This window comes from Aquarana catesbeiana, linkage group LG01, assembly GCF_042186555.1.
Source record: "Aquarana catesbeiana isolate 2022-GZ linkage group LG01, ASM4218655v1, whole genome shotgun sequence".
Classification (NCBI taxonomy): domain Eukaryota; kingdom Metazoa; phylum Chordata; class Amphibia; order Anura; family Ranidae; genus Aquarana; species Aquarana catesbeiana.
In genome coordinates, this window is record NC_133324.1 from 867,832,826 (window position 1) to 867,854,274 (window position 21,449).

Consider the following 21,449-nt stretch of genomic DNA (forward strand, 5'->3'; position numbering starts at 1 on the left):
CCAAAAAAAGAAACTCTTTAGCAATACACACCAAACTGAGCATGTACAGAGTGCCTCCTAGGGGTCTGTACTATCAGCAGATGGATTGGGGGCAGTTAAAGCGGAAGTAAACCATGGCAGGTTTTACTTCCTCTTTTTCCCTGCAAAGGTAAAGCATTATGTGTCACTTACCTGACACAGGAGCCTGCGATGTCCCAGATTTCCTCACTGGCAGGGAGCGTCCATTCTTCACCCCTCTTCCTTCTGGGGCCATAAACTCCGGCTCTGTGACTGGCTGGAGTCACGTGACGTCATTCCCGCGCATGTGCGTGGGAGCCGCCAGTCACGGCATGACCCCAGCCTGAAATGGCACAGTGTGCCCTTTCAAGAGCGCGCATGCGGTGAACAGAAACGCACCGGACTCCAGACCGCAAACCGCAGAACGGACATGCATGAATCCAGCCTAAGACATTACTGAGCCTAGCCTAAGATTACATTACGGATCTGCGAGACAAGGCCGAATGCAAAGATAATGTAAATATTAAAATTATACACAATGCTATACCAATTACATTATATCACATAAATTTATTTATTTTAACCCTTTGGTGACCAGGAGTTATTGAATCCTAGACCCAGTCTAAATTTAGCAGTGTCAGTATTCATGGTTAACTTGATAATAACAGTTTAATATTTATGGCTATCTACAGTTGCAATAAAATGTATGTGAACCCTTTTGAAATGATATGGATTTCTGCACAAATTGGTCATAAAATGTGATCTGATCTTCATCTAAGTCACAACAATAAACAATCACAGTCTGCTTAAACTATTAACACACACAGAATTAAATGTTACCATGTTTTTATTGAACACACCATGTAACATTCACAGTGCAGGTGGAAAAAGTATGTGAATCCCTAGACTAATGAGATCTCCAAGAGCTAATTGGAGTGAGGTGTCAGCCAACTGGAGTCCAATCAATGAGATGAGATTGAAGGTGTTGGTTACAGCTGCCCTGCCCTATAAAAAACACACACCAGTTCTGGGTTTGCTTTTTACAAGAAGCATTGCCTGATGTGAATGATGCCTCCCACAAAAGAGCTCTCAGAAGACCTACGATTTAGAATTGTTGACTTGCATAAAGCTGGAAAGGGTTATAAATGTATCTCCAAAAGCCTTGCTGTTCATCAGTCCATGGTAAGACAAATTGTCTATAAATGGAGAAAGTTCAGCACTGCTGCTACTACAGGAGTGGGCGTCCTGTAAAGATGACTGCAAGAGCACAGCGCAGACTGCTCAATAAGGTGAAGAAGAATCCTAGAGTGCCAGCTAAAGACTTACAAAAATCTCTGGCATATGCTAACATCCCTGTTAGTGAATCTACGATACGTAAAACACTAAACAAGAATGGATTTCATGGGAGGATACCACAGAGGAAGCCACTACTGTCCAAAAAAAACATTGCTGCACGTTTACAGTTTGCACAAGAGCACCTGGATGTTCCACAGCAGTACTGGCAAATTATTCTGTGGACAGATGAAACCAAAGTTGAGTTGTTTGGAAGAAACACACAACACTATATGTGGAGAAAAAGAGGCACAGCACACCAACATCAAAACCTCATCCAACTGTGACGTATGGTGGTGGGGGCATCATGGTTTGGGGCTGCTTTGCTGCATCAGGGCCTGGACGGATTGCTATCGTCAAAGGAAAAATCAATTCCCAAGTTTATCAAGACATTTTGCAGGAAAACTTAAGGCCATCTGTCCACCAGCTGAAGCTCAACAGAAGATGGGTGTTGCAACAGGACAACGACCCAAAGCATAGAAGTAAATCAACAACATAATGGCTTAAACAGAAGAAAATACGCCTTCTGGAGTGGCCCAGTCAGAGTCCTGGCCTCAACCTGATTGAGATGCTGTGGCATGACCTCCAGAAAGCGATTCACACCAGACATCCCAAGAATATTGCTGAACTGAAACAGCTCTGTAAAGAGGAATGGTCTAGAATTACTCCTGACCGTTGTGCACGTCTGATCTGCAACTACAGGAAACGTTTGGTTGAAGTTATTGCTGCCAAAGGAGGTTCAACCAGTTTTTAAATCCAAGTGTTCACATACTTTTTCCACCTGCACTGTGAATGTTTACATGGTGTGTTCAATAAAAACATGGTAACATTTAATTCTTTGTGTGTTATTAGTTTAAGCAGACTGTGATTGTCTATTGTTGTGACTTAGATGAAGATCAGATCACATTTTATGATCAATTTGTGCAGAAATCCATATCATTCCACATACTTTTTAATGCAACTGTAACTATTTAGTTTTTTTTCCAAGGACCTATAAAGCTTTTATTTTGATGCACTATTTAATAAATACCATACTCTGTTTTTTTATTATAGGCTGACTCAAGAAATAAAATGTTCACATCATTTTTATAGTGCAGTAATTGTATGTTACCATTACGATATTAAACAGAGGCATAATGCCATCTGCAGGCTGCTGCAGCCTCAGTAATCTGTAAAATTTGTAAGCAAACCTAAGAGCCTGCATGTGATTGCCATGTCATAAGGAGCTCCTGCGCACACTGCTAGCTGTGAAATGAAGAACATAGATAAAGTTTCCTCACCATGGGCCATCAAGCTTAGGATAGTTAATCTGCTGATTACAGTTGGGACGAAGTTAAAGCAAAATAATTTTTCTGTGCTGGGCATGCAGTAGGCCTAATACAGTTTTATCATCCTTTATTTACTGGTTTCAGTACAATAGCATGGTCTTATTTGTCCATGTGTCTTGATACATGTAGGGTGAATGGGTTTCAATGTCAATTTACAGGAATGTAAATGCTGCCTACAAAAATGAAATTGTGTACATGCACTGCCTAACTACCGAATAAGGTGAGGGGTGGATGCAGTGGTTTGTGCTGGGGAAGCCATAGTGGTTGACCAAGAGAATCTATCCTGGCCAATCAAATTTGTATTGAACAGACCCATTGACCAGGGTCATGGAGATACCTACAAACATAGCAGTTTTTCCTGATCCAGTCTTAAAAGGTAGAATAGGGGAATATTCTCTAAAACCAGTAAACACATAAATACTGACATCTGCAAATCATATTTTAGACTGTAACATAGGAAAACCCAGATTTGAGTTTTTTCATGGCTCCTTTAAAAATATGCCTTTTCGCAGATATAGGTCATGAAGAACACTAAAGGACAAAACTGATTCCAAGACAGAATAATAAAATAATAATTACAATCACCTTAACTTAAACAATGACACAGTACAGAGACAAAATGTCTGGAGAGTGTCCAAATGTCTATTAGAGATTACAGTGCTGCCACTAATTTGTTATACTGCCAATATGAATTATTTTTGACAGTGGTGAATCATTCATGACCTTCTCATCCAGCTGAAGGAGATGTCTGCAGAGCAGGGTGTATGGAGTCCGGGGATTGCTCAATAAAGCTTAAATTAGGCCAAAATTACCTGTTTAAATCACTGATTTATTGTGCCTATCAACTGCAAGAGGTTATAGTACTTGCATAAGCTGAGATGCAGCTAGACATTATTGGGACCATCACCCGTAGCCAAATCCTCTTTCTGCATCAGTGTGCTTTGTGGGAGGGGGTACTGAGTCTCTCTGTATGTATGTACAGGCAGTATAAAAGCTCTGAAGTGGCCCAATTTGGCAAGGCTCTTCTGGACAAAAATCCTTTCCTTCACAAAGGTCAAAAGCCCACCAACAGTCTAGGTTGGAAACCTCTACTGTCCCCTGAGACTCCCATATTGGCTAATGAATAGCAGGTGTGGTACTTGGCTCAGAACTACAGTATGGGAGAAATCAAGGCCTTGCTTGGTTGGTTTGTACACAGCTACGACCTGACAGGATATTTTAACGTCCAAGACTCTGAAAATATTGAACCGTATGAAAATACTTGTGTGGTGAGCCTCATGTATGCCATGTGGTGGAAAGGAAAGTGTCTTTATACCATTCTTTTAGAGTGATAGCTGAATTTGTATTCATTATGAATTGCATCTAAGATCTTTTGCTATACTTATTATACTTTGAGGCACCACGTGAAAAGTAAAATAAATACACCAAAAATTGCATAATTTATTACCATCAAATAACGTACCGCCCTTCATTTCAGAGCAGTGATAATTACAAGGGGAACTTGGCAGATGCCCAAGACAGTGCCATAAAGCATGAGAAATGTTTTTTGATCCATGTATTGCTTAAAGCTCTACTCCAACCCAAACTTTTGTTTTTAGTCTTGGATAGACTTAATAAAAATTAATAATGTCAAGATTGCATTGTTATCCATGGCCTAGTTGGGGAAATTTGCCTAATTTTTTGTCCCGTGACTGCCAATGACAGTAGGATAGAAAATTATGGGATTTATAGCCACTGGGACAAGAAGGTGCAGATAGTAATGCAATGACCTAACAGAGGTTTTAACCCATCCCCATTTTATTGAGAAAAAATTTGCTGTTGCAGTCGGTGAACCCGTGACTCCTCTTTTGTGTACAGGATCAGGGAAAATGCACCTAAGGGGGTCACAGACAGAAATAAAAAATGTGAACTCTATTAAAAAAAAAAAAAAAAAAAAAAAACACTTGTCAGGCTTTAACTTTCAAAGGGATTTGTTTTTTTGCAAGTATTGTGTTAAAACCATTTTCACAAGTCAAATCAGTTGGTGCACAATGGTTAATGGTGGAATTTTACAATTTTAACCTAAATTTCACAACATGATTTCAAAATGCATCTGCCTTATAGCTGTTTAATTCAGAGAACTTCACTTCATCAGGTGAACACTTGTATGTTTTGTTTCTTGCAATAAAATCCACTTTAAGTTTACTGAGTCTATGCCCCACACTATGTAAGGCTGCTTACATAGCGGCCGTACATAGTTTTATGAATGAGAGCAGCAAAATGACATTTCTAAAGGAAAAATGTCATTTAAAACCGCTCGAAGCTGTAATGCATTGCCGGATCCTGGCAATATAGATAAAAATCATTGAAAAAATGGCATGGGTCTCAGGAAAAGGGGGGGACCAGAGATTGCGCCCCCTCTTCTGAACCATACCAGGCCACATGCCCTCAACATGGGAAGGGTGTTTTGTGGTTCCCCTCAAAACATCTTGTTCCCAGGTTGATGGGGACAAGGGCCTTGCCCGGTGGTTGTGGGGGTCTGCGGGCAGGGGCTTATCGGGACCTGGAATCCCCCTTTAACAAGGGGACCCCAGATCCCGCCCCCCCATGTGAATGAGTATCGGGTACGTTGTACCCCTACACATTCATCAAAAAAGTGTCAAAAAAGTAAAAAATGATAGTAGACAGTTTGGGACAATTCCTTTATTTAAAAAAAAATGTCCCGCAATGTCCATTCATCTTCGATCACAGCGCCAACAACCCGAGAAAAAAAAACGGAAAAACTCTGCCTCCATGGGAGATGTCCCACCGGCTGCGGGCATGTGGCCTGGTACGGTTCAGGAGGGGGGATGCTCTCTTTCCCCCCCCTTTTCTTTCAGCCTGCCAGGTTGCATGCTCAGATAAGGGCCTGATATTGATTTTGGGGGGACCCCCACACCATTTTCTTTTAATTTTGGCTCGGGGTTCCCCTTAAAATCCATACCAGACCTGAAGGGCCTGATGTTCTTGTCCCATAGACTTTAATGGTGTTCGCACAAATTTTATGCCTGTTGGCAAGTTCTGGTGCGAACCGAACCGGAAGGGTGTTCGGCTCATCCTGATTAATCTACACTAGAGAAATAAATGAGAGAATGTGGTTGCTGCAGGTAGCACTCAGGGTTCTACAAGACTATTTCATACTTGAGATTCATTGTAATTTTGTCATTGTGCTGCTGTTTCAGACAATACACTATGAAATTGGCTTCATTGTGGCCACAACCCTGGGGGTCCTGTTTTTCCTGCTCATGCCCTTAGTGGGGCTATGCTTCTGCATGTGTCGCTGTTGTGAGAACTGTGGCGGGGAGATGCACCAGAGACAAAAGAAGAATGCAGATTGTAAAAGAGGCTGCTTCGCCACCTTCCTGTTCGTGACATCTCTGCTAATAAGGTAAGCTGTGCCTGAACGTTCAGCTAATCAATGGTGGACATAGGTGTGATATTAGAATGGAACTGTCAGTGGCCTTACTTATGTAACTCCCCACAAAGCACAAACTCTTGGGAAAAAAACAGCACAAGCTTGTGTATGCTGAAAAATGATTGTACTATAAAGCCTCCTTAATTACCTTAAAATATTGTAAGTATTATTATTATTTTTTTTCATGGGACTATGCCATCATAAGAGGCGAGGTCACCCGGTGACATCACACGGTGACCATGCCCCATGCCTATATAATTCGCCGCACACCTTGCAGATGGCAGTACAGCGGGAGAGAGCGTTGTGTCAACATCGGAAGAAGAGAAGAGGGGAGAAGACGACGTAGAAGAAGAAGACTGTGCCCCCGCTAGCAAAAGAGCTGGAAGAAGATAGCGGGGGAGTCCGGCAGAAGATACCGGAGAAGAACCGGACAGCGGCAGAAGACCGGGCCCCCGCTAGCAAAAGAGCTGGAAGAAGATAGCGGGGGGAGTCCGGCAGAAGATACCGGACACCGGGAGAAGAGGCCGGACAGCACGGAGAAGAACCAGACACCGGGAGAAGATGCGGAGAAGAGGCCGGCGAGCGCAGAAGAAGACCCCCGAAGTCGGAAGAAGACCCCCGGAGCTGCCTAATAAATTACTTTAAAAACCTGTGTAGTGTGTTTTTTTTCTTGACACTTTTCTCCCCCAGGTGAATGGGTAGGGGTACCATGTACCCCATACTCATTCACGTAGGGTGGGGGGCCGGGATCTGGGGGCCCCCTTATTAAAGGGGGCTCCCGGATTCTGATAAGCCCCCTGCCCGCAGACCCCGACAACCAACGGTCAGGGTTGTCGGTAAGAGGCCCTTGTCGTCATCAACATGGGGACAAGGTGCTTTGGGGTGGGGTACCCATCCTCCATGTTGAGGGCATGCGGCCTGGTACAGTTCAGGAGGGAGGGCGCTCTCTCGTCCCCCCCTCTTTTCCTGCAGCCTGCCAGGTTGCGTGCTCAGATAAGGGTCTGGTATGGATTTTTAGGGGGACCCCACGCTATTTTTTTTTTTTAATTTTGGCGCAGGGTTCCCCTTAAAATCCATACCAGACCTGAAGGGCCTGGTATGGATTTTAAGGGGCACTCCCATGCTATTTTTTTTTTTTTGGCGTGGGGTTCCCCTTAATATCCATACCAGACCTGAAGGGCTTGGTATTGAATTTCGGGGGAACCCCACGCATTTTTTTTTTCTTAATTTTTGTTTTTTTTTCTTAATGCTGTTTTTATCAATGAACTTTTATGTGTATTGCCGGACCGACATTTCATTATAGCCGCAAAGTGAACCAGCGTTAAAAAAAAAAAAAAAAAAAAAAAAAGTGTAGAGGTGCGCCCGTTCAACCTATGCAAATGCATTTACGTTGCTTATCATTTACTAAGAATTTGCCGGCGCACTGAACCAACGCATTTGAACAAGCGCAAATGCCGTTTGAGCATGCGCAGTGCATAAATTCACCTCCTGTAGATTTAAATGTATTTGCTGGAGCAGCCGGCTTGTCAGAAAAAGTTACTTTCTCATTCTATTTTGGGCATATTTGTGACTTGGGCAGTTAGTACTACACTTCCTCACATCACCCCACATCACCCCCATAATATTGGCACTTCCAGCTTGTTTAAATTTTAAGTTAAAGATGGCGTGCGCCATGTCTATAGTGGCGTACCGATCGCCTCTTCCCGTGCGCCAGAAAGAATAGTAAATGGGGGATCGCGCTGTGTTACCGGCGCAAATATTTTGTTGGACATCGACGTGCGCCGCAAGTCATGGTGCAAACGCTTCATAAATCAGCCCAATTGTGTTGCAGCTAATAACAAACAATCCGCCAAATCACCCCACTGCCAGACTTCATACATCACTTCCAGAGACAATGAACAGTGTTTTGCGAGTTTTGTTTTTGTTGTTTTATTGGGGGGTACAACTTGGATAGGAATAGGAATATGGGATGTCCATAGGATAAGTCATTGCCATCATATTTTTAGGATTTGAGTACACTCTGATAAAGTTAGAGACAGAAGACTGAATGTGCATTTTAAATTAGGTATGAATCTCCTCCTGCATCTCCATGCAGACTGTTGCTCCTCCTCTGCTCAACCTCAGCAGACTATTCCATCTAAGAGTGCTCATACCATCACCGTGTGAAGGACAGAGATGTTACTTTTGACCGTGTAAAAGTGATGGTCTAATGCCCCATACACATGATCAGAAATTCTGCCAGCAAAAGTCGGATGTGAGCTTTAGGTCAGAAATTCCGATCGTGTATGTATCCATCGGACTTTTGCTGGTAGAATTCCAGACAGCAAAATATTGAGAGCATGTTCTCTATTTTTCGATTGGAAAAAGTTCCTATCTGAAAATGCGTTTGTCTGTATGCAATTCGGACGCGCAAAAAAACACGCATGCTCGGAAACAATTCGACGCATACTCGGAAGCATTGAACTTCATTTTTTCGGCTCGTCATAGTGTTGTACGTCACTGCGTTCTTGACAGTCAAAAGTTCAGAGAACTTTTGTGTGACCGTGTGTATGCAAGGCAAGCTTGAGCGGAATTCTGTCGGAAAAACCATCTTTCTGACGGAAATTACGCTTGTGTGTACGCGGCATTAGATCTCTTTCACCTCCTGCCCAAAACTTATTTCCTCCTATACAGACTTGGTTCCTCCTGCACAAAACTTGTAGTTGCTAATTCAAAAACATGTCACATCCTCTTCTTTTAAGTGATAGGGGCCCACTCTGAATAAGCCCCTAGATAGGCTCTGGTTGCTCGCTGCTACTAGGCCTGAGGCCTGCAGTACCTCTCCCCAGAGGCCTAGTAGGTTAAAAGCAGTATTTTGGATAATGGACTACTGTTGCTAGCCAGCCCAACTTGGAAATCATGTGCCAACAGGCCACATCTACTTGACACAGATCCCCACAGCCTCTTCTATGATTAAGGACTCCCCATCATCCACCGTGTGTTTGATGAAGACTCTGCTAATGACCGTGTAATAGCAGAGTTCCCTCACAGACTCCTTGGCACCTTCAGCCCCCCACTGTGGTAACACTAACCGACCTTCCAACAGCCCTGAGTCCTTGATGAGGACTTGACTGGACCATGCGTACTGACAGCTTCACCTGCCCTTCTGCTCCAGGAGTTCCCTGCCACCGACCGTGTGGTGACAGAGACATTGCCAATGACCGTGTAGAGGCAATGTTCCCTCACAGCTCTCCCCGGGCCTTCTCCTGCGATCGGTACACCCCCCCCCAGATGGGGGTGTCCTCCTGCTGCTGTCTAACATGCCATTCCTCACTTCACTCAGCCGACTTCTCCCCCCAGAGGCCCGCCCCCTACCAATACCGATTGGGGATTGGTCAGGGCTCCCACACAACCTGCCTGCCACTCCAGTTCCAGGCCCAGCCCCTTTTCCAGAGCCTTCTCTCTGGAAACAGGGAAGGTGCCCCAGAACTAGAGCACAGGTGGTAACACCCACTACTACTCTGACCACTCCCAGCCCCCAGATCAAAACAGACAGGCCTAGCATGCAGCATAGGCCTGCATAAATTTGCCTGTGCTGGTTAACCTAGTAAAAATAAACCTTACTAGCACCTACCTATTGGTAGAGGGTGCAACATGTGCGACATACAGAAGCATAGATCTAATATCAGGCTTAAGCTATGGTAAAACTACAAATCTCATCATGCCTCTGCCTCTGGGAGCCATATTTGTGGCTGTCAGAGTCTTGCAATGCCTTATAGGACTTGAGGTAGTTCCACAACAGCTGGAGTGCTGAGGTTTCTTCCCCCGTCTTACACACTGCAGTATGGCCATGCATAGTTCTCTGATACAACTAGGGTGCCCACGTGTCCCGGATCGCCCGGGATTATCCCGTAATTTACATCTTTGTCCCTGGTCCCGGGCACCTTCATTCCGGGACAATACAGTGTCCCGGAATGAAACTGACAATCTGGGAACAGGGGCGGACCGAGCCACCATAGTGCTGGCTCTGGCTCCGCTTCCACCTCCTCCACCTACTCCTGATCACTGGTTGCTATAGCCGCCTGGCATCAGGCAACCAGTGACATCACTGCCCAGCGTTGAAAGCAGAGGAGGATTTCACTTCCTCCTCCGCGCTAGTGCTGCTGGGAGTCACTGCTGGTTCTTTCCCCTCTGCACTTGGCTCCAGTGACTGGCCTGCAGCTTGTGTGGGGTGTTTCTGTTCCCACACGCTGCCTGCGATTACAGTGTGCACGGCATCTCTCCCTTCCTCCCCCCTCCTGCCCACCTCACACTAACACACGGACTGAAGTCCCCTCCCTCTTTTCCTCGGCTCGGATGTCAGACAGGAGAAGGAGGGGGAGGACGGGACATGCTGATCTGAGGTTTGTACACAATATTAATACTTGGCACTTGCAGGAGAAGGAGACACAGAGACAGGGGGCAAGTTGTCAAAAAAGAATACTTGCAGTGATTTTGGGGGATAAGAGCATGCTGCATGTGCTAGGGGGCACTTTAGGAGGGGAGATATATTGTGCTGGGGGGGTCAGATTTGTTATTTAAACCCCCCTCCCGGAACAATTTCTCTCCCCTCCCAAAGTGTGCCCCCTAGCACATACAGCATGCTCTTATCCCCCAAAATCACTGCAAGTATTCTTTTTTGACAACTTGCCCCCTTCCCCATCTTCAAAGACAAACTGGCTGCTGTTGAGGGGACAATTGTACCGTCTGGAATCCTGGGAACTTTGCTAGAGATTCAGAGCAATTCTGGAGGAGGATGTAAGGAGGCACCCCGGAGGACGTAAGGGGGCTCTGACTAAGTTAGTACCGCCAGAGTGCCCATTACATTCTCCCTTACAACCTCCAGGGTGCCCCCTTACATCCTTCGGAGTGCCCCACCACCAAAGTGGTATAGCAGTGGCTGACAGACTATCAGGAGGTGATATTGCACTCCTCTTCCTCCTCTCTCCACTAACTACCCCCCGCCATACACTCCACACTCCTCACCTGTACATATTACCCACCATTATACATTCCGCACTCCTCTCCTGTACATATTACCCCCCGCCATACACTCCATACTCCTCTCCTGTACATATTACCCCCCGCCATACACTCCATACTCCTCTCCTGTACATATTACCCCCCGCCATACACTCCATACTCCTCTCCTGTACATATTACCCCCCGCCATACACTCTGCATTCCCTATTTAACATTACCACATTCTGCACTATACAAGTCATCTCAGACTCTCTTTAAGAACACCCCCTTTAACCCTTTCATGACTAAGCCTATTTTTGAAATTTGGTGTTTACAAGTTAAAATCCATATTTTTTGCTAGAAAATTACTTAGAACCCCCAAACATTATATATATTTTTTTAGCAAAGAATCTAGAGAATAAAATGACGATTGTTGCAATATTTTTTATCACACGGTATTTGTGCAGCGGTGTTTTAAACGCAAATTTTTGGAAAAGTGACACTTTCATGAATTTAAAAAAATCCAAACAGTAAAGTTACCCCAATTTTTTTGTATAATGTGAAAGATGATGTTACGCCGAGTAAATAGATACCAAACATGTCACCCTTTATAATTGCACGCACTCGTGGAATGGCGACGAACTACGGTACCTTTGAATTTCCATAGGCGACGCTTTAAAAAAATTTTACGGTTACCAGGTTTGAGCTACAGAGGAGGTCTAGGGCTAGAATTATTGCTCTCGCTCTGACGATCGCGGCGATACCTCACATGTGTGGTTTGAACACCGTTTACATATGCGGGCGCGACTTCCGTATGCGTTTTCTTCGCTGCGCGAGCTCGCGGGGACAGGGGCACTTTAAAAAAATTTTTTTTTTTTTTTTTTATTTAATTTATTTATTTTTGTACTTTATAAATTGTGTTTAAATTTTTTTTTTTTTTTTTTTACTTTTATTGCTGTCACAAGCAATGTAAACATCCCTTGTGACAGTAATATGTGGTGACAGGTACTCTTTATGGAGGGATCGGGGGTCTAAAAGACCCCCGATCCCTCCTTTACACTTCAAAGTATTCAGATCGCCGAAAACGGCGATTCTGAATACTGTGTACTTTTTTAAATTCGGCGCCATTGGCAGCCGAGTAAACGGGAAGTGACGTCATGACGTCGCTTCCGCATTTACAAGAAGAAGGCTGGAACGAAGCCGCTCGCAGCTTCGTTCCAGTCCGCCCCCAGCCGCCGAAGGCAGCGGACCGGACACCGGGCCTCCCGATCGCACGGGAGGCCCGGTAACAGCGGCGGGAGGCGGCGGGAGGGGGGGGATGTCCCCTCCCGCTCCTCCGGTATAACAACCGAGCGGCTTTTAGCCACATCGGTTGTTATATTCGGGTAGCCGATCGCCCGCTGAAAACAACGGTACCGGGATGATGCCTGCAGCTGCGGGCATCATCCCGGTATAACCCCGGAAAGCCGAGGACGCATATATGCGTTCGGTCGGCGGGAAGGGGTTAAGCCAATATTTAGTGCAATTTAAGACATGTCCACAGTTCATTACGACATGCTTTGCGCACCATATTGTTGTTGTTCTTGATGCCTAGGGCCCACTTTTGATCTTGCACATGGGCCCGCTGATTTAGTACGCCCCTGCCCCAAAAATCGGCAAAAAAATTTGTCAAAAATCTTTTTTTGGGGGGGGGGGGGGTGTCCCTGAATGTCAGTTTGGAAATGTGGTCACCCTAGATACAACTCAGTTTGAATAAGGTGCTAAGGAGTACTTTGATAGGATTTACCCATCACTGTTGTCGTGGTATTAGAGTTATTGACACATCCACCATGCCAAGCCTTGACTGGCCACACTTCCAACAAGCTACTGCTACTACTCAACATATACTGTATTAAATGTTGTTTCCTACTTCCTGCTCCAAATAGCCTTCTGCCATGACATGCAAGAGAAGCAGCTGTAGGAACCCCACACAGAAGTTTCCACTTATTCAACTTATGCAGTCAAATTTGAAACATCATCATATGTTTGCTATGTGTTCCTATTCACAAAGCATGCCTTAAAAAATAAAAAAACATATTTCTAACCTTTTAGATGTTTCTCAGGAGGAGGTGTCATGGCTGACTGAAAATTTTTTTTTGTTGTTAGAGTGAGCCTGTCCCAAATCTGTCCTCCCTAACATACAATGCACGAAATCTAGTCTCCACACCTTTAACCTTTTGTTAGGGCATACTGTTCAAATGTAGTTATAATTGAAAATGAAGATTTGCCTGCACACTACAGAGTTATTATTCGCAAACACCGATGCCCAGTCCCCAAGAATTTTATCTTGCTGCAGGTTCCAGAATAGAGTAAGGTAAGCTGATATTTTTAAATTTTTTAAATTTTTTTATTTTGCTTTGTGAATGGGGATATGTAACAAATATAGAGTAGGTGTTCTCCTAATTTGGCTGCAAAACTGAAAATAACCTTTAAATATGTTTAGCATTTATGATGTAAATGATTTTATGTGCCTTTATTGTCCTGTACTCTAATAATATTAATAATACAGTAGCAATTGTAACAACAACGTTTATCATTCTTTTTCATTACTCATGTTACTATATTTCAACAGTCTTGGAGTACTCTGTGCTTTTGCTGCAAATCAGAATCTTACTACCGAGATCCGAGGATCAAAGAAATTGGTGCAAAGCAACTTCAAGGACTTGAAAACCTTGCTAGCGGATACCCCCATGGTACTGTAATATAATTATACATATTTTCAGTTGATCTAAGGGACAGTTGTTTATAACAGATTCTCACTTTGTGCAAGATGGTAGAAAATAAGTCCACACATGCTTCTTGTCCCAATGTGTCCAGGCCGCTTGTTAATAATGTCTAGAGTTGGCCGAACAGTTCGAGCTGAGCAAAAGTTTGGCGAAAGTTTGTTCGGCCGCCAAGCCACCACATTGCACTGCACGCTGCACAGCGCATTCTAAGCCCTGACTGGGCAAAGCTTTGCCCAATGAGGGCACAGCAAATAGCTGGTTGTTAAGGAGAGGGCCAGGAAGCCGGCCGCTGCATCCTTAACAACGGATGAGTTATCAGCTGTCAACGGGCTTCCCTGCAGACAGCTGAATGAAAAAAAACCCATTGCCAGCATTAAAAAAAAGTGAAAAAAACCCGGCGTGGGGTCCCCCCCAAAATCCACACCAGACTATTATCCGAGCATGCAGGTCAGCATGGGAGGGGGGAGGGGGCGCTCGCTCGCACCGTCTATCCCTCCACCGCCTTCTGAACCAGAACAGGCCACATGTCTTCAACATTGTCGATGGATCTACATCGGGGGCAGTGTATTTTTAATTTTTTTAACAAAGGAATTGTCAAAAACTGCCTCCTGTCTATTTATTTTTGACACTTTTTTTGGTGAATGGATAGGGGTACAATGTACCCCATCCTCATTCACATAGGAAGGGGCCGGGATCTGTTAAAGGGGGTTTCCAGATTCTAATAAGCCCCCTGCTCGGAGACCCCGACAACCACAGCCCAGGGTTGTCAGGAAGAAGCCCTTGTCCCCTTCAACATGGGGACAAGGTGCTCCCTCATTTTGGGGGTATGTGGCCTGGTATGGTTCAGGAGGGGGGGATGCTCACTCGCCCCCCTTTCCTGACCTGCCGGGCTGCATGCTCGGATAAGAGTCTAGTATGGATTTTGAGGGGACCCCACCCCAATTTTTTTTCTTTTAATTAACGTGAGGTTCCACTTAAAATCCATACCAGACCTGAAGAGCCTGGTATGGATTTGAAGGGACTCCTGCACCGTTTTACTTTTAAACATTTTTATATTGCCGGCAATTTTAATGTCATTTTGTTTTGTTCATAAATTTCAGTTTTGCTGCAGCAGGTTCTATACACGGTACAAATGTGCTACATTGCAGGCAGACTAAGGGAACCCCCTAGGCACTATATTTATTTAAGGGAATTTTTTATTTGTATTGTTTAAATTTAAGCATCATTAAAATCACTGCTCCTATAAAAACAATCTTTTTAAAACCCGGGCCCCCATACCCTTTTTATGGCCAATAACTTGCATATAAGCCTTCAAAATGGGGACTTTTGATTTTTCAAATTTGGGTCCCGTAGACTTCAATGGGAATCGGGGTTCAGTTCTGAACTTTTTCTGATGTTCGAGAGTTCTGGGGCGAACTGAATCGTTATTATCCCTAATAATGTCTGGGCTCCATCATCTGTCTACAAGAGCAGCTTGTAATGTGAACACATAAACTTGAGACTAAATTGGTCTTATTCCATATCCATTGAGCTGCACTGATCTGCATAAACCCACACAGGCTCAGTGCAAGGGCACATAGAAAACAGTTGCTTTCTATGTGCCCTGTTTTCACCATGCATGTGCGGTGGTATGACCTGCATAAATATGCAGCATGTATGGATTTTTACACAATCCAACTCGCCTCATGGCAGCTTTTTTGTGTGCAGACTGGTGTGAATGAGCCATGAAGCAGAAGGCAATAGAATTTTGTTGCAGTCACATCAGCTAAGTGATATGACTTCCAACCGCTATGGATTACTACAAATTACAATTGTGCTTTAACTGCCATGTTGAACAAACTCGCCTTAGTGAAAAAATGTGCCTAGACTATGCACATTAATGTTTTTACGTATTCTAAACAAGTACAGCGAAACCTTGGATTGCGAGTAACGTGGTTAACGGGCGTTTTTCAGTACGAGCATTTTTTTTTCTGAAAATCCTAATTCGGTTTGCGAGTGTTGTCTTGCAAAACGAGCAGGATTCAAGCCTCTGCGGTGTGCAGTACCACATTTGGCCAGAGGTGCGGGGGCGCCGGAGCCAATCGGAGTCCTTGTAAATACTCGGAAACACTCGGAAATACTCAGTTCCCGAGTGTTTCCCAGGCTCTCCGGCGCCTCCCAACCTCTGGCCACATGCGGTATTGCATGCCATAGAAGTCAATGCGAAACTAATTATTTTCTTTCCATTGACTTCTATGGGGAAACTCGCTTTGATATGCGAGTGCTTTGGATTACGAGCATTCTCCTGGAATGGATTATGCTCATAATCCAAGGTTCCACTGTATTAAAATCACTTTGAAACAAGCCCTCATTCACCTCTGTAACTAATTTTCAAAATTCACAACAGAAATCCTGGAATAACAGCTCCTCTCCCCTTACATTCTATGGAAAGCAGAACCTGACTTTAGAGTCTCTGTTGTGATCTTTGAGGTGGGATTTCTTCATAGTACATGCAGCTAAGGAGTTCAGTGATGACTTGTTTTAAAGCTCTTTTACTTCCAGTTCAAAATACATAAACAGTTTAATGTCAATAGTCTGGGCACAGGTGAACTTTAGTAAAACTGTGAAATACCACAATCTTAGTAGTGATAATATATTGCAAAGATAAATTGTTTGGAAAATAAAGGGGGTGCCAAGGTACCATCAACGGAGAGTGAAAAGCATCATTCTATTTAAATCCTAGTCATAGATGACACACAATTGCAAGTCTTGAAATCACCAGCAGGTGTCACTGACATTTAACTTTTGTTGAATATACAGTACTTGAGTCCAACTTCTCACAATGTTTCATGTTACTGTATGGGGGGCACAAATGCGGCTTTCTGTTTTATATACTATTGGAACTACTGTGAGTATAGTGAGCAATCTCAAGTAGGCATGGTACAGATCAATTAAAATATTATTTTTAAGTAAAGTTGCCATAAAAAAAAAGAAATATTGAGACTGTCATTACTACTCTTTCTAAAAATCCTAGTTGTCTTGCTGCCCTACTGATCCTTTTGCTCCAGTACTTGGAGTCACTAACACAAATGTAAATGAGGGCTTCTATCTATCAATCAATCTTTTTTTTTTTTTTGACTGTTCCAATCTTCATACTGATCAGTGACTCAGAATGTATTGGGACCAAGTAAGCTAGCGATGGCGAATCTTGGCACCCCAGATGTTTTGGAACTACATTTCCCATGATGCTCTTGTACTCTGCAGTGTGGTTGGGCATCATGGGAGATGTTCTGATGTGCCAAGGTTCACTATCACTGAAGTAAATAGTATAACAGCCAGGATACTAGCATTTTCAGGGGGATCAATAATGACAAGCCCCATACAGTATTTAGAGTATACACACATCATTCTTACTAAAATTACAATAAATAGCTAGAAACTTCTTCTTCTAGTTTGCCTTTGTTGTGATTGAAAGAAATATCTATAGCCAAAAAATTTTTTTTGCGTTTTTGATTGGGTATAGAAAGGATAAAATGCCAGTGTCCCATTGGGGAGATCTTCCTTCACTCTCTCTCTCTCAGAACAGGAAGTAAGAGGAAATCCCTTTAACCACTTCCATACAGGGCATTTTCACCCCCATCCTGCCCAAGCCAATTTTCAGCTTTCAGCGCTGTCGCACTTTGAATAACAATTGCGCGGTCATACAACACTGTACCCACTTATTTATTTCTTGTGCTATAAACAAAACAAGAGTGACAAGTTTGAAAAAAACACAATATTTTTTACTTTTTGCTATAATAAATATCCAAATTTTTTTTTTTTTTTTAAGCAAATTTTTTCCTCAGTTTAGGCCGATACGTATTCTTCTACATATTTTTGGTAAATAATATGGCAATAAGCGTATATTTATTGGTTTGCGCAAAAGTTATAGCGTCTACAAAATAAGGGGATAGATTTATAGCATTTTTATTATTTATTTATTTATTTTTTTACTAGTAATGGCGGCAATCTGTGATTTTTATCGTGACTGCGATATTGTGGCGGACACATCAGACAATTTTGACACATTTTTGGGACCATTCACATTTATACAGCGATCCGTGCTATAAAAATGCATTGATTACTGTATAAATGTGACTGGCAATGAAGCGCTTAACCAGGAGGGTTAATCGTGTTGCTAGGGAGTGATTCTAACTGTGGGGGGAGGGGATTCACAAGGGGAGGAGACCGATCAGTGTTCAGTGGCCTTCTCATCCAACATCAGTGCCTGACCTCACAAATGCGCTTCTGGAAGAATGGTCAAACATTCCCATAGACACACTCCTAAACCTTGTGGACAGCCTTCCCAGAAGAGTTGAAGCTGTTATAGCTGCAATGGGTGGGCCAACTCAATATTGAACCCTACGGACTAAGACTGGGATGCCATTAAAGTTCATGTGCGTGTAAAGGCAGGCGTCCCAATACTTTTGGTAATATAGTGTGTGATATGGAAAATGAAACCCCCAAAATTAATAATTTAGTGTTTTTTTTTCTACTTTAGTATTAATTGTATTTGTTTTCCAAAGCTAACAATTATGATTTTTTTTTTCAGCAAATTGACTATTTATTGACAAAGTTCAATATAACCAAGGAGAAAGCTCTATCAGAGCTCAATAGTAAGTAAAGTCCATTGACATTATCTTGATTTTCTTTGCTATTAAAAATGAACTCCAAATTAACTCCAAAACTAAAATGTAGAATATTACTATTAGGAGCCTTGAAACCACCCAATGTGATCAGTAAAAGTAGAGATACAATTTTATTTTAAAAAAATGTTGTATTGCTGCTGTGCCTTTCCCTTCTTCGATAATCGGACTACCAGGTTGATAAGTATTGACTTTTATGGCCCGTACACACGATCCGAAAATCGGACGACAGATCGTCTGACTTTTTTCGCTTAATAGTCGCAAGTAGAAATTGAATAGGTTACTAAAGTCAGGAAAATTCTCGTATGACAGAAAAAAAAAATCGGAAGTGATGTCATGTGTTGTAATGTATTTGTATTGTATTTTCGGACGACAACTGTACTTACTAAACAAAAATCTGGTATCGTACGAGGAAAATTTTCGGGCTTGTCCGATTGAATAATATCAGATGAATTGTCGTGATCAGCTCTCGAAAGCTCTGTACTAACGATCCGATTATCGTACAATCACGTCGAAAGTGGTATTTTTCTTCCGCTTTTCGGATCGTGTGTACGGGCCATTAAATAGCACCTGTACTGAGAGAAACATTCAGGCACCTGCTGATGAGACCGAAAGCGGAAGTAAACCCATCGATTTAACAGTTTAAAAAAACAGTTACATTTTCGGCACGTGCCAGGAATGTAACTGTCACATTGGTTGTGCTTTCAACTAAACTGTTAAACCATCCAATGGCTGGTGACATAACTGATCACATGTGCAGCATCATGGCAGTTTGAAGATTAAACAGAGGCAGAGATGGCAGCTTCCTTGGCTTAAAATGATAGGAGGGTTTACTTCCACTTTAACTAATACGAGTAATTGTCCTGGAACAATCAATATAAAGTTAAGCTACATGTCTCTTAGGACAGGTTCCCTTCCCTTCAAGGATGGAACTTGGCACCCCAAACTGAACCATTAGCCTTATATTTTTTGTGTTTCTGTTATTTTTTGGTCCAGATGTGAGACTTTTGATTATTTTTAGCCCAGAAGAAGCAGGAATCATAAACCCTTAAAATGCTTTGGATTTCCTTGAAAATGTAGAGTAGCATTTCCATCCCTCGTCTTACATTAGTATTTAAAAACTTGACAAAGGCTCTAACCTTTCACTCAATTCAAAATGTAATAAAAATTTTTGATTTTCAATCACTATAGCATCAAGGTGTTTTTCTCCAAACTAAAGGGCCATTCACATCACAATGCAGTGCTCTGCAGCTCACGTGTTCTCATGCATGACATGAGACGGGCTAAGTTAGAAGGCCATATAAAAATGAATGGGCTACAATGTACCTCAGTACTGTTTGCATTTAATCTTGATGTGGTGCACGGCATGGTGCATTGTGCTGAACTGTGAGACATTGCAGCACACATGTTTTGGAGGTGTAGCAAGGTCCCAGGCCTCCTTTAGTCTAATGAGAACCTCCAGAGTCTGGGACAGCGTCTGGGACAGCGACATCCTTCTGTATAGAGTGGGTTGCAAGGCATAGTAGGTGTAATGTGAGGTAGATTCATGGGCGCCAGACACTTCTTGAATGTAAAGAGATTTATTTTCTCTTGAACAGAACGGTGGGAGAGAGGGTTTAAGGCCAGGACACCCTTGAATAGTTGCAATATCAGACTCAGAGACTTCTATAGGTGGACAGCCAGGCAGGGAAAATCATCCAGCAAGACGCCACATCTGCATGTGTAGGAGGGCTGTCTCCTATGGCAACAGTCTTAGAACAGTTCCTAACATAAATTGTAACAAACTCCTTTATTTTTATACAGTCACTTCTTGTAGATTCTCAGCCCACTGAGCTCCCAGTCTCTCTCACTAGACTTGCTGATTCACTGCCACTGAATCCCGTGAGCTCTTCTAATCTTCTTACTTAGTATCTTCCTCAAGCGTCACCCCTGCTTCCCTGCTGGGTCCTTGGCTTGGCACTCCAGATACTCCTCAAGCGTCACCCCACTGACTGGGTCCCTGGCTTGGCACCTGCTGAAGTTTCCCGAATCGTTATCGTCCCCGGTTGGTGAGAATACTGGTAACAAGGTGGTTGGTCCCTTGGTGACGACAGCTTCCCCTTTACCTCCGATCACGACAGGTTCAGCAGAACCGTCACTTCTGGTTGGACTGCAAGCCGCAATCCCAACCCTACGCTGCTCTCTTGCTTCTGGATAGGCCCTCACACAGCCTAACAGCCATATGTGCCCAGGATAGGCCCAAACTCTGGCCTAGCAGCCCGGGCAGCACCACACACGTCCTCCCAGACAACTGTCCAGGTGGCACAGAACAGTGATCACCTGACTTCACTCAAATATATAGGTTATCCCAGCAGGCTAAGGGGCCAAGAAAACCCCTGCCCATTGGCTGAGACACTCCAGATACTCCTAATCTGTTCTTGCATCGCTCTTATCTTATCTAATGTCACCAGGTACCCAGGCACCCAGTGACAGAAGAGAGAAGTGCAGCAATTCCAGACTTAGGGTGAAATCAATTGATCCCTAACAATTGGCCAAGGCAACGATACCTGGCAGGTAACTTTAGGAGCAACCCTGCCTAGACATCAGGATGCTACAGAGGTGTTTTGGGGTCTCAATCACAATGAATGGCATTGCAGCACACCAACACGCTGATTTGCATTACCTCAATGCAAAAAGTGTGAATAGACCCTTAGAGCCGGTTCACACTAGAAACGGCACGACTTGCAGGTCGCCTCACCGAGGCGACCTGCACACGACTGCCAGGGCGACTTGCAAGACGACTTCTGTATAGAAGTTTATGCAAGTCGCCCCCAAAGTAGTACAGGAACCTTTCTTCTAAGTCGGAGCGACTTGCGTCGCTCCGATTAGAACGGTTCCATTGTACAGAACGGGAGGCGACCCCGTGTGTCCCCTAAGGCTAGGTTCACACTTATGCGGGAATGTGTGTAAT

The 21,449-nt window shown here is 43.6% G+C and overlaps 1 protein-coding gene across 12 annotated transcripts in view; it reads left to right on the forward strand.

Annotated features, from left to right (window-relative positions):
* Positions 1 to 21,449, forward strand: part of PROM1 (prominin 1) — a 340,751-nt gene that overhangs the window by 176,086 nt on the left and 143,216 nt on the right. For all 12 annotated transcript variants that reach the window (XR_012237091.1, XR_012237101.1, XR_012237102.1 and 9 more), the window contains 3 exons: positions 5,858 to 6,063; positions 13,682 to 13,802; positions 18,406 to 18,469. Coding sequence is in view for 4 of the 12 variants with exons in the window: in XM_073609697.1 (XP_073465798.1) it covers positions 5,858 to 6,063; positions 13,682 to 13,802; positions 18,406 to 18,469 (391 nt within the window). In the remaining 8 variants the exon portion in view is untranslated. The remainder of the gene's footprint in view (positions 1 to 5,857; positions 6,064 to 13,681; positions 13,803 to 18,405; positions 18,470 to 21,449) is intronic.